We start from the raw sequence: 14,301 nt of genomic DNA on the forward strand, positions 1-14,301 counted from the left end.
ATTTTCAAATAAGAGAAGGCTGGCTCTTTGATAAGCGTTTGGGCAATTCAAACTCAGTGGGACGAAATACAATCACAACTGTGATGGCTGGAGAGGACAGTGTACAATTCAGTGTGTCCTATCAGGCACAGGATCTATCTCCTTTAGCAATTTGTGCTGTGACTCTCTCCCAGTGGTTCACAACCAGCTGCAGAAGCTATGCTGCACAAACCCAGATTTGAAGAAAGAAAGTCAATGACCCCAGTGTGCCCGCTAAGACTGTGACCTTCTCTCTGTTCAGTCTCACACTGCTGCCGCTGCCTCGCTGGTAGCACCGCGTAACCAGGTGACAAAGCACCGTGAGGACACAGAGGGAGCAGACAAAGAAGCAGCACCACATGCTACATTGCACTTCATGCCTGCCTTTTCCATGACCGACAGCTGGCACAGTGGGAATTGCACATTTGGAGAGAGACAGAAAGCCAGCACTGTGGATGAAAGAGATGAGAAATAACTGACCACACTCTGTCTCATAGCCCTACCTGCCTACACCCATTTTCCTGAGAAACGAGGCACAGAAGGGAGGCAGTACTGCTCCCACTCCCTATCACCTTTGGCCTGCCTTATTACTTTGGTTACAATAATAAAATGAATTTCCTACTTGTGATTGTCAGCACTGAAATCTCTGCATTAGTCCACAGAGTCTTTTCCATATTTCAACACTGCAAATTCTGTACTACTCCTTTTATTTGAGTTGAACTACATTACTTGTCTTCATGATCAAACCCCATCATTTTCCACTGAGGAGACAGGCATCTGTCACTAACATGCTGATCATACTGGCCTGCTTATTTACTGCTTGTAAAGGATGAACGTAGATCACTTGAAAATCTTTTCCCATGTGGCCGCTAACAGAAGGGCTCCCTGTAAACATTCACAGAGCTCACAATCCTCCTTCAAACAGTCTTTATCAGATGCCATGACAACTTCTTCCTATGTTCAGGTCCCGTATATAGTTTTGGGGCAGAGGTAAGTTCACAGAATCACAGAACGGTTTGGGTTAGAAGGGACCTTAAAGATCATCCAGTTCCAACCCCCCTGCCGTGGGCAGGGACCCCTTCCACTAGACCAGGTTGCTCAAAGCCACATCCAGCCTGGCTTTGAACACTTCCAGGGATGGGGCATCCACAGCTTCTCTGGGTAACCTGTGCCAGTGCCTCACCACCCTCTCCGTGAAGAACTTCTTCCTGATATCTAATCCAAACCTCCCCACTTTCAATTTAAACCCGTTACCCCTTGTCTTTTCACTACAGGCCCTTGTAAAAAGTCCCCCCCAGCTTTCTTGTAGCCCCTTCAGGTACTGGAAGGCTGCAATAAGGTCTCCCTGGAGCCTTCTCTTCTCCAGGCTGAACAAGCCCAAACACAAGCGTTTGCCATTTAGAAAGTGGATCTGCAGTCCATTAATGCTTTAACAAATAATAAAAGCAAGGTCACCCAGGAGAGAAACTAGCAGTTAACTGGTCAACTGTGGTTGAAGTTAAGAAGATAAGAATCCCTGGTAAATTCAACACTACCCTCCTGTACCCTTTACAGTTCAAAGACAGGTGTAAACATGCTGCTGGAGAATCGTGACAAGCTCTGTGGGAGAAAAAAATATTCAAAATACGTCTGTGAAGTGCTCAAGGAAAAGGAGTGAAGGAATTTGAGACATAACAGTAAATACAGAACAGCACCCTAATAAGGAACGCATTTGCTCACTTTTTAGGCATTTAGTTAACTAAGCAAGAGACAGATATGATCTGTTCTACAGATTGACACTTTGAAGTGGGATTTAAAACAGTTTTAAAAGCACCTTAGGTGAAAAAAGTAAACATTCCACTGGACTCTAAAGGATGCCTCACTGCTCTGCTCAAGAACATCTTTTACATCTTTGCCTGACTATGCACACTTATTTTTCCTTCAGTCAAAAAATATTTTCACACCAGTCTGTGGTGCAAGGAAGGATAAAGCAACAGACCATGGTAAGATTGTGAATATCCATTCTCACATCTCAGACACTTCTTAAGCTCCCTGACCTATGAAACAGCAGGGTGACAGAAACCTAGCTACATCCTGAAACTGGCAAGAGTCTGAATTGTAAACAACACAGTGTGTATGAACAACATCATTTCATATGAGATGCTTTGTATACGTATTGTTCTTTGTGAGAAATTAAAAGAAGAGCCTTAATAGACTGTAACATATAATAGTCTATCTCATCATGTCAACTGCAGCCATCTTTTACTTCCACCTTGGAAGAAAAACCCAAAACATCTCAAGACACCAACCTCACTAACACCAAACCCAAGAAGAGCTGAAAGATGAATACGAACCATCGATTTTTAGACAGCAGTTGGATATTCACCCCCACCCCCATACCTTGAACGTGCTGCTTCCACTGCAAGTGCGAGTAAGTTGCCTTCTCCAGTAGCAGCACACTGTGTTAGAGCAGCGAGACATTGCTGGGCTGCTGCCTGATCTCTGCTAGCCTTCACCTACAGCCGAGGAGAAAAAGGTGAACTGGGAAGTTGAGGGTGTAAGGCTTTCTGATTTCAAATATTAATTCTGGAGACATGGAATTATCAGTATGTGCTATATATTGCAAGAAGATAAGAAGTAAAAAGGTGTCTCAGACCTTAAAAAATGTACAAGTCCTTCAAATAACTCTAACCCCATTTTACCTATATTTCTATTAATTACAAAAGTGGATGTTGATTTCTGGTTCCATAACCCTGTCACAGCACCTGACAAGCTGCACCAAATAGTCTCAGTGATTAAGTAATGTTACACACTTTTAGAGCAAAACAGTGCATAGCTATTTTCTATCTTATTTTCAGAAAATGGTGAAGTTCTCGATTTTGAAAGGTAAGGCATATTCACAGAACTATCCAAAATACAAATATTAAAACTAAATGATTGCAACAAAACCATTTTTGTTTAGATTCTAATATTGTGTTTCTTGGGATTTTCCATCAGCCTCCACTGAAGCTGGAGAGAAATCTGACTTGTCTGCTAAAGACTAGAGCAGATTCTCAGAAATTTGAGGGTCAAGTTTCTGGAAAGCCACGTTTACTCAAGTTCTATCTGCAATTACAACAAGTTTTATTTTTAAGAAAGTAGTTCCCACCTTATTAATCTTCTCGATCTGCCTGCTACGGACTGAAGTATTATCAATAGCCAGAACTTCGACTGTCTCCTCTTTTTCTAGCTGATGCTTGTTTACTCCAACAATTACTTCAGACCCTATTTCCAGTGGAAACACCAGAAACTCAGAATATATTTGCAAATTACTGTGAAAAGATACAATATTAACAGGACAAGAACATTTTGAGCATATATGTAGTGCTTTGTTTTATAACTATATACATTTCAAATACTTAAAATTTGTTCTTACAGGAAGGACTTTACTCTGTATTTTCCACATTTTATAAGGAGACATGATTAGATACAGGAACATTCAACACAGTGAGTACTGTGCCAGAGAAAAAGATTTGAAACAGAACAATACTTATTGTACAAACTGATGTAGAAATGACTCAGTAACATAAATTAGCTATTTTTCTCTTTCTAAGTTTACATAACTGAGTCCTATGGAATTAAGCAGAAGTGCTGGTCTCCTGCACTGCTCTGAGTTTACTTTTCTGATTTACTAGATAAATAAGGAAGTGAAGTTGCTACCTAAAACTACTCCATGTAAATAACAACGAATGTATCATGTTGAGAAACTGTATTTTAGCTTTCAGCCTGTATGGACTTCTATTTGCAGTGCGTGTTAACAATACTATACTCTTCAAAGCAACAGGAGGTAATTTACCTTGAGAGAGAAAACACAGAGCTTTATTGACTATTCGTTATTGGTCTTAATTAAAGACCAGCTTCTAATTTATCCTCCAAGCAAAACAAGTTCATATAATTTCTTTCATATTCGAGTTATCCCTATTTTCTGTTACTGCACTGCTACTGGAATGCAGCTTACAAAAAGCAGAATAGAGCTATAGGCACACATGTATACACACCTCCACCTATACTCACTATATGGGTACATATGCTTATATATATCACAAAGAAAAAGCTGCACCATCCTCTAATCGGAGATGACTGGTTTTTTCCTGGTCTTCAGGAAAAATGGGCAGCTCTGAAGTAAAACCAGGAAGTTGGCCAGATTGTACAATATCGCCATCTGCAGTTGCATGCAGATAAATTGTGGTCATGCAGTTAAATTCAGGAGTCAGTTTAAATATGCCATCAGAAATTAAGCGATTAGCTATTGAAGACCCAAAATAGTCAGTCTTAAGTATGTCAGGCAAGACTGTTTTCATACTGTTACTGTATTTCATACATATTATCTCTTTCCAGCTATCACTGACATAAAACCAAGATACTGCCACTTTATCACTCGCAATCTGCTACTCATAAACTAAGAAGAAAAAACTCAATGAAAATGTGTGTAAAAAATCTTTATACAAAGGTATTCTATTGTCAGTTTTCCCTTCTTTCATCTCCCTGCTACCTACCAGAGTCAATCCTAGCTTGTCTTCGGGCTGCACACTCTTCAATACGAAGTTTGGGAATCCCCTCAGCAACAGCTTTGGCCATTCCACCCATTTCTTCTATTTCCTCAATAAGCTGAGAAATGAAAAGGATTGAGAAAGTGAGTGGTAGAAAGGTTCACAAAACGAGTTTTGCAGTTGTACTGCCTTCCCAAATGTTATTGTATCTATATATACAATCCCATACTCTGAAAGTGTGTTTCCTATCCCCATGTCTCTGAGTACAGGTTTTGGTATAAACTTAGAGACATCTCAAACAAAAGAGCTTGTTTTTATTACCAAAACTCCATGAATTCAGAAACAGTGCATGGCATATTGTTCAACCAGTAACACCCATGGATGAAAAGGCTTGAAATCTGAGACCTTGACTCTGCACTGAATTCTGCCTGCCAACCAGCCCTTACGGTTACATGTATACAAATACAAATAAATTGAAAAAAAAGCCAGGGTCAGTTCTCCAATCCTGAAGAGAAGTGGAATGGCATGGTTCAGCTCTCATTCAGCTCCAAAACGTGGTGACCACATTCAAACTGCCTACTAAAAATGGCCATCAGACCACGCCTGGCACTGTCTAGAAGCATCCTAGTTGACAAGGACCTAAGAAACACGTCAGACAATATGTCTGTACAGTCCCAGACCAGTGTTTGGGCCTGTATTAGCTTATTAATTTGGGACTTGGCATAAGATCAATGATTTGCTGCAAAGGAGAATCACTGGGTTTAGCTGTAGGCTAGACGTGCAGGCATATATCTTCATGCAGGATCGTCACCAGAAAGACTACGCCTGCACAGTACGTTTCACATATAAGTAATGACTAGCAGCTAAAAACATTATTAAAAATAAAAAAAAAATCTGATCCAAACAGAAAAATTTCTCCTAAATTCTGCATACTACTCAAGTACAGCCAGACAACTGTCTGCCTACAATCTTGGCTATAAAACTTTGCTTTCAGTAATCCCTGAAGTCTCAAGCAGATCACCACAAGCATGAGTAGGCATGTAACTAAGTAGGTTGGTTTGACTCTTTCTTCCATTGAACCTTTTTTTCTTACACATAAAACAGAGAATCCAGCAGATTGTGAGTCTTCAGTGCGCAAGGGGCTTTGCAGGGCTTGATTATTTGTTCCACACTGGGGTATTTCCCTTTTGAAGTAGTCTACTAGAAGGCTGAAGTCTCTCTGTAAAGATACACTGTATTTTTCTAAAGTCCACTAGCAAAGAAACCACTGAAGCTTAAGTGTAAAATAATTCCTTCTTTCCAAGTTACCAACATATCAACTAGTCCCTTAAAAGACATTTCTGAAAACTCCTATACCTAAAATTTTCCCACAAAACATGAAAAGTTATGCAAACTGACCTTTAAAGCAGCTTCATAGACGTCGTTGGTGAGGCACTCCATGAGGTAAGACCCCCCCCAGGGGTCCGCCACTTTAGGAATACCCGACTCCTCTTGAATGATGATCTGCGTGTTCCGAGCAATGCGAGCACTCTTCACCGTAGGCAAACCCAAGGCTTCATCGAACGAATTAGTATGCAAAGACTGTGTACCTCCAAACACCGCAGCCATTGCTTCAATTGTAGTACGGATAACGTTGTTAAAGGGATCCTGGAAGGGAAAGGAGAGCTCTGAAGCTCAATTGGTCTGCCACGGGGCTGAGGCAGATTAGGCACACATATACCACTGCAATGAAATGAACGCAAGATTCCCAACAGAAACACTGTAATCATAACAGAAGCTGAACAAGAAAAGTCAGTAATAAGCATCCAATCAAACTGACATATCATCAGTATCTCAGACAAAAAGATTACTCCATAAAGAAAGCCAAAAATAGCAGCATATGAGTAAGAAAGCAAAGCCTGACTTATATTCAGCAGTGTTTCAAAGAACTTAAGGAATCCAAGTCGGAGAGGATGGAACAGGCAGTCCTGATGCCTTCCATCCTGGGATTCCAGAAGTCTCAGAGCAGGGACTAGCACACCTGGCAGACAGGTTACTAGTCACAATGTGTTTTGGAACTAAATGTGCTTAATATTTTTTTTAACGAGGTCGTTACACAAAGGTAGGAATTACTGCTAAAATTTTCTGGTGCTATAAAATTGAAAGATATCTATGGGATAACTGGGATATTAACCAAAACAAACAGATAATCTGGAGTACAAGGTATAGAAATAGATGTCCAGGGTCTGACTTGTGTTTTGAGATGGAGTCAAGATTCACACACTGCATCTGTTCATCTTATTTCATTTGACTATTGAGGGAACTTAACAGTAGCACAGATGTCATACCTAATTCTTGACATGCTTAGCTGGAATGTGTTGTATCCAAAATAATTAAGAGCTGCCAAAGCAATATGACCTTGAAGAAGGCAAAAAGAATCATGAGATCTGTGAATTGATTATTTTGCATAAAGAAATGGAATTAATATCACTATTTTACAAGGACACCCTACTTCTACCCACAATGGAGTCTATTTCTGGTTCAAGGATTTAATTGAAAAGTATCACAGAAAAATGTGTTTTAGATGAGGAAGAATGTAAACCCTAATTTAAGAGTGGTTACCTATCTAAAGGCAGGCCAGTGGAAAATATATTTGCACTCTGAAACCTATGAGAAGCAAACACTGGGCACTGAGGATCTATATTAAGACAATGTTTAGACAGGAGAAAACAGTTACCATCTATCCAGAAATATATTTACACTGAACACTGGGAGATGGTTTATCATATTTTTGGTAATATTAGTATTTTGCACTCATACAATACTTTTAATTGGAGGTCCTGCAAAGGCCACTGTTCAAAAAATGCAATTGGTTTAGTTATATTGAAAAATGTAAGTAAACAGTACATGTGCTCTCAAAAAAAGATTAAAACCAAGGCACAAAAACCAAGAAGTCTAATAACAAACAACAAAAATAACTCATATTGCATTAAACTGCTTGAAAGCAGGCCTTGGAATCAGGGCTAGTACCCAGCTCTGACCTCACTTGGGAAAATATGCAGTCCAATGATTCACTTTTGTGTTGTGACATGACGTAACTCAACGAGAAAAGCAGACAGTGCACGTTTCAAAAGAGCAGATAGCTGTAACCATTAGTTACTTCACTCATCAGCAGTGAGATGGGCATGAATTACTTTCTTGATTGCTCAAGCCAGTGATCTTGAGGAAAAAGGATACTCTACTTCCTTATTAATCTGCATTCTGAAAGGATAATTTACAGGACTCATCCAAGAGACCTTCATCCTGAATTAACATAAGCACCTCTCTGCAATTCTCTCTCTACTTAGCAGGTTGGTATCCTAGTCTCAATTCAGTATCCACAAGACTGAGAGAACACATGCTTAAGACAAGAATTCCAGACTGACAATGAAACCAGACAATGAAAAACTAGGCACTGAGACTCTGCCTATCACCATACTGGAATCCTTTTGTGAATAGTCTCAAGCTTTTAGTTTCTGCACTTTTACCTCAGCGCCACTGGGCAGTCCAGAATGCTGAGGTAGTTCATAAACCAGCAGTTTGGGAAGGAATGCTACTGGCCCTCACCAAGACTCTGTGTGTTACGTAAGCAAAAAGATGTATCAAATGCTAGTGTGCATATTTGTCAGACCGAGTAAGACAGGTTGTCTCCTTCAGAAAGCTGCATCTTTATGAGTCTAACCAGCAGCACCCTCGAAGATACATACCATGAGAACATATTCAAATGAGGAAGTTGACAAGAGTCCAATTTCTAACCTGCTCAGTGAGTGACCAGCCCGAAGTCTGACAATGAGCTCTCAGCAGAAGAGATTTGGGATCCTTGGGCTTAAACATTTTCTCTATCAAGTGAGCCCACAGTCGCCTCCCAGCTCTCAGCTTAGCTATTTCCATATAGAAGTTCATGCCAATTCCCCAGAAGAAGGAGAGCCTGAAATAAGAGCACATGAACAGGATTAAACATTAAACCGTTCTAGTAACTGTTTCAGTAAAGAAGTCCTTCAGCAAGGTCTCTGATTAATTTACTTTTACAGATCTAACCCAAACATAAGACGAGGGGAATGTTCCTGGACACTGATGCCAATTCCTACAGAATGAGACACATTTATGCCAATAAGGTGTCTTAGCCTGCAAACAAGGTAACTGAAGGCAAACTGCCAGCAACAGTGCTCCCTGGAACTGCTAAACTACCCCCAGGGACTGTCTTTGGAGAGCCCTGGGTCAAGCAGCATCTCAGCAAGTCACTAATAGAGACAGTGACACTCTAGTGCCAGAGAACGCCTTGGACACAATCAACTAGTGTAGTTATGCTCACAAACTCCTTATAATAACAAGACATTACATATTATAGGCATGCTTTCATCCTTTTCCTGCCGATTTTAATCACAATCCAAAGCAAACATCAGGTCAACACTTGATAGCCTATCAGGGAACAGACTGACTGATCTACTTTTTCCTACATCTGGCTTCTATGATTTATAAATGTGAACATAACCACAGTTAAAGCCAGTAAAACTCATTATGCTAAAGTACACTTTTTTAAACAGTGAATTAGCTGAAACAATTTCTCAAAGGCTCTTACAGATTCTCCATCACTAGAAAGTCTGAAAACAAGGCTGTATCTTTTGTTCCACGATGTACTTTGATTTTGCCACAGATCTTGGAAATAGGTGAATTCAGCTGACTCCTACAGTTTGAATGTGCTATGTGAACAAAACCTTTTGTTTTTTAGACTCATCGTATAGTTAGGGAATCTGTAAATCAACTAGACCACTGAAACTATGATTCTGTTTAGTTCGGCAGATACTATACAAAAATACCATAGTCTGCTTAAAAATAAACCTTATTTTTAGGAAATTTGCAACTGTAAATTGAACTATCTGAACTTTCCCTTGTTAAGCATTTTTTTCCCAAATATTCCAAAATAATACTAATGAAAAAAACCCAGTAATACTACAGCACGAAAGAATTACGAGAGCTCTCATTGCATTCTGCAGTCCTAAAGCTACAATTGGTTTAGATATCATAGAATCACAGAATGGTTTGGGTTGGAAGGAATGTTAAAGATCATCTAGTTCCAACCCCACTGCCATGGGCAGGGACACCTTCCACTAGACCAATATCTATATAACAGCTTAGGGATCTTCTTTCTGACCCAGAGACCAACTGTCACAACAGACCTTTGACAGTGCTTGGGCTTGTACAGATTTATTCAGTTTATTAGCTCAGATGTCATCTAAGTGTCTGTTGGACCAGACCCACTTTCCTGCCATTGAAACTGTGTAACAAAACCAAAACAAAGCCTAACTGCAATGTGAGCATTGCCAATATTGTTTGTATGTGTAAAAATACTAATATTTGCTATTAAACTCTGGAGGTTTAACCGAAAGTGAGTTTTATACTTGCAAATTTCTTCAGCTCACCTTGGTGCAAATTCATCAATGGTAAGGCCAGCTTTAAGGCCAGTCCTGCAGTACTCCAAGCCATCTGCTATAGTATAAGCTAATTCCAGAATGGCATCAGCTCCTGCCTCTTGCATATGGTACCCGCTGATTGAAATGGAATTGAATTTTGGCATATACTGCAAAAATACAAGACAACAAGGTATGACAGCAGAAGGGCAGATCAGATAATTGTTCTATCAACATTCACAGATAATCCATTCTCTGTAGGCTGCGAATACAACCCATCTCTGTCAAGCAGTGTTTGCAGGTGTTTACTTCACATGCTTTTAAGGTTTTGCTCCATTCATGGCGCTTACACTATAACCCCCCATGGTAAGCATCTTTCTCAATTACAGGCTGTGTGCCGTCTCTCCGATGAAAATACAACCAAGAAAACAACTGGTAGTACTGAACTTCCAGTAATCAGTTCAGGACTTTACTCTTTCCGTTACCCCCTCATGCTTAACTTGCTTCTTGCTTTCTATACAAAGAACAGCCTGTCCCTCGTCTCAGAGCTTCCTCCCATCGTTTCAGGCTTAGGCTCATTTTAATCTGACTCTGATTTGGACTGACTTAAAAATCTTAAATTTTATGCTGTAAGTGATTTGGGATGTTAACTCCTCCTGGCCCTTTCCACAACTGCATCGTTCTTCACTATGACAGATCTTTCTGCCTTCTGCTTTGTTCTCCAAAGTGCCCCATAAATAGTTAACCAGATGTAGTAACAGGAGTAAATACATTTAAACAATTAATACCTTTGAGGTGTACTGGAAGATGTCAGCAATAATCCGCATCGATGGCTCTGGAGGGAAAATGTATGTATTTCGGACCATAAACTCCTTCAAGATGTCATTTTGGATAGTCCCCGTCAGCTTGGCCTGAGGCACTCCCTGTTCTTCTCCAGTTACAATGAATGTTGCCAACACAGGAATGACTGCCCCGTTCATGGTCATAGAAACTGACATTTTCTCTAAAGGAATTCCATCAAAAAGGATTTTGGTGTCTTCCACTGTATCAATGGCAACTCCAGCCATTCCGACGTCTCCTCGAACTCGTGGATTGTCTGAATCATAACCACGGTGGGTGGCTAAATCAAAAGCAACAGATAATCCCTGCTGGCCAGCTAAATGAAAAAGAAAACAACAACAAAAAAAAAACCAACAAAGAGAGAGATTCAGAAGTGTTGAACAGACTTGCATTAGAACTGAATCTAAATTTCTTGATTTCATTTTGCATGATCCGATCTAGGCTTGGACGCCAAGACAATTTTTGATGTGCTGGTTTTAGTCAGGACAGAGCTAATTTTCTTCACAGCAGCTGGTATGAGGCTGTGCTTTGGATTTGCCCTGAGAAGACTACTAATAACATGTCATACTCAGTATATAAATTGGGGGTGGGCCGGAGGGCTATGTTACTTAGTTGTTGATGGGTTAGCTGGCTTTCTCAGTCACTCTCTTGCTTGGACTCCGCTGCCATCGCTCTCAGGCTCAGGCTCTTGGGCTCTCTGGCTCTGACTCTCGCTACTCAGGACCTGGTTGTGCATCAGTCAGCAGGTGGTGAGCTATTGTATCGTTGTTTTATTCTCCATTATTATTATTACATATTATTGCTAGTATTGGTAGCATTATTAATATCACTATTTTATTCATTTATATTCAATTATTAAATTGTTCTTATTTCAGCCCACGAGTTTCCTTGTCTTTTCCTCCAATTCTCCTCCTCCACTGGAGGAGGGGGGAAGGTGAGTGAGCGGCTGTGTGGTACTTAATTACTATCTGGGATTTAAAAATGACAGTCCTTACACAATGCTCCCCTCCCCAAACTTGTCCAAGGTCTTCCAGTCTTAAATTTTAAATGAAAAAGCTTTTAATTGAGAAAAAAAAAAAAGTTTCAATCTATTAAGAACAACTTTGCAGTAGTGGATTTAAAATGCGTAACTCAATAGTATATTATGATTACATTCCTGATGTTAGCTAAACAAATTGCTGCAAAGCACAATACTCCACAGAAATATTGGGAAAACTGCTCTCAAGTAATGAAAATACTAGTGCTTTTAGGAAGCTGGCATTACTAATACACCATGAATGACTTTATTCACATGTATTTATGAGTTAATTTAAAACTTAAGAGATAGAAACCCAAAATGTCAGAATGCACCAACACTAAGTTAGAACTTTTGCTAAGTAGCAAATTTAAACATTTTTTTCCACTACAATCTTCTCTCATGGACATAATCTCTCCAGATTGGACCCTGGGATGCAGCCAAATAATGTCTCTCCAAGCATTACGACAGAATAACTAAAAAAAGCACTTAACTCATTCATTTTTACACCTCAATAGCAAACTGAAGCAAAGGCAGCTTTTAGAAATTATCCAATTTCCCAGTCATAAAGAAATACAGTGCCACTGGGAAGATCCTATCAGAAACCAAAATCACAAGGCAGAATAATCACATCTGCCATGTAATTCACCAAATGAATGTTCCCCATTGCTTGGCAAGGCAATGTTCTTTCCCAAATCATCTGTCTTACCTTTAATATTGTCCTTGTAGAACTTATTGCTCTCCTCCACTGTACTGAAGCCAGCATATTGGCGGATAGTCCACGGCCTGTATGTGTACATGGTCGGGTAGGGTCCTCGAGTGAAAGGTTTCACCCCTGGCAGCTCCTCAGGGAGGTCTGTCGTGTCCCTTTTGGAGTATAAAGGCTTGATGTCGATGCCCTCTGGGGTGTGCCAAATTAAATCCTTTGGATTTTTGCCTTTCAGCTGCTTTTCAGCAAGGGCAGCCCACTCGGGGTGTAGTGGCTGCCCATGCACTGAACGCCATGCGAGCCGGCAGGCTGGAAGCTGTGCCAGGCATGTGCAGCGGTGGGGCCACAGGCGCAGGACAGCATCCCTGGCTCTTAGCATGTCTGTCCCACTGTTTGAAGAGTATGCACTACGCTGAAAAAAATAAAAGCAAGTTTCTTACATTATCGTATAAATCTGAAATGGGAGAAGTAAACATGGAGAGGTCAAGCAGTTTGCTAAAGCCAAAATAATTGCTCAGGAAAAAGCCAAGTATATTTATTCACTTACTCATTTGACAGACACTCCTTTCCCCTTGCCTTTCAACCAGACGATGCATAAAACAAGAGTTCAGGAAAATTTCTACATTTTCCTATAAGGAAAACATTCCTACAACTCATCTACATCCATATATGAAATGTGCAACTTACTTCAGTCCCTAAGCAGCACCACAATTTAACCGTCACTGAAAAGTAAATGTTATGCATGAACACGGCATGGTTAGCTACCTTCTCACCATCCCATCTATCTCTCCCTCAACTACAAATTCCTTATGTCAAAGAAGGATCTTTAACATCAGAGGCACTCTGAAAGAAGTGGACTGTCAGAAAACTGCTGACATGTCATGCATTTTGGAAAAGGTTGCATGGGTTGGATGAAAATCAAAGCTATAGCAAGAAAGAAAGGAGAAAAAAACCACTGTATGCAAGAACACAGGGTCCACACACGTTGCTGAGCTTGTCTCATCATGCATGAGATTGAGATGGTGGGTAAGTTCAGTAATTCTTGAAAGCTGTAAGCTCCTCTGCTTCTGTTCTCTGTACACTATTCCTGCACTTCCTCCTCAAGCCAAAAATGTTACAGCTTGGTTGCAAGGGTCAGTCACCTCCTCTCTGCCTCATCTCCTTCTCAAGTCCTTAGAATCACACACTTCCCCGACACCTCTATGAGAAAGTCTGCATAAAACTGGAAAGTGCCTCTATCACTGTTATGGTGCTGCAGCAACACGCTTCACACAAGTGCTTTAATAATATATGCGCGACGTGTGGCATGCACACAATCCAGCGAGCAAAAAGGAGCACTCAGTTCCCTGCAGAGACGTCATCTGCAGCCAGGATGGAAGGCAACCTCAGCCTCCCTGCTGCACGGGTCCCAGCGCGGCCCCCCCGGCCTCGCACCCCGAAGGAACCACAAAGATGGCCTGTCACCCTCCTCCACACCTCTCCCTCCACCCCTCACACCACAGCACCCACAGCCGGAGGGAGGCAGGGACCAGAATGCACCGTTTACCGGCCCGGCCTGGCCTGCGTAGCGCCGAACACCCAGGCCGCCCGCCCCCAACACGCCCACTCGGCGGCCAATAGGGACGGGAGACCGGAATAGAGCTGCCCTGGGACGTCCCGGCCCTACCCGCCCGAGGGCCGGGGTTACAGGACAGCCTGCGGTCGCGGTCGCTGTCGCTGTCCCTGTGCCAGTCTCCGTCCCGGCTGCCCCCCACTACCCGCTGTCAACCCCTCCGCCGTCCACCA

General features: G+C 41.3%; 1 protein-coding gene across 1 annotated transcript; it reads right to left on the bottom strand.

Annotated features, from left to right (window-relative positions):
- Nucleotides 1-2,397: 2,397 nt before the first annotated feature.
- Nucleotides 2,398-12,895, bottom strand: MUT (methylmalonyl CoA mutase; the record flags this gene model as incomplete). The annotated part of the gene is made up of 8 exons (XM_010153905.1): nucleotides 12,517-12,895; nucleotides 10,741-11,108; nucleotides 9,965-10,122; nucleotides 8,301-8,472; nucleotides 5,925-6,173; nucleotides 4,533-4,644; nucleotides 3,146-3,261; nucleotides 2,398-2,513 (listed from the first exon to the last, which is right to left on the bottom strand). Coding segments are annotated over exons 1-8 (1,670 nt in total), but the record flags the coding sequence as incomplete, so codon positions are not given.
- Between the last annotated feature and the right edge of the window lie 1,406 nt (nucleotides 12,896-14,301).

Source organism: Eurypyga helias, unplaced genomic scaffold, assembly GCF_000690775.1.
Source record: "Eurypyga helias isolate BGI_N326 unplaced genomic scaffold, ASM69077v1 scaffold5396, whole genome shotgun sequence".
Classification (NCBI taxonomy): Eukaryota; Metazoa; Chordata; class Aves; order Eurypygiformes; family Eurypygidae; genus Eurypyga; species Eurypyga helias.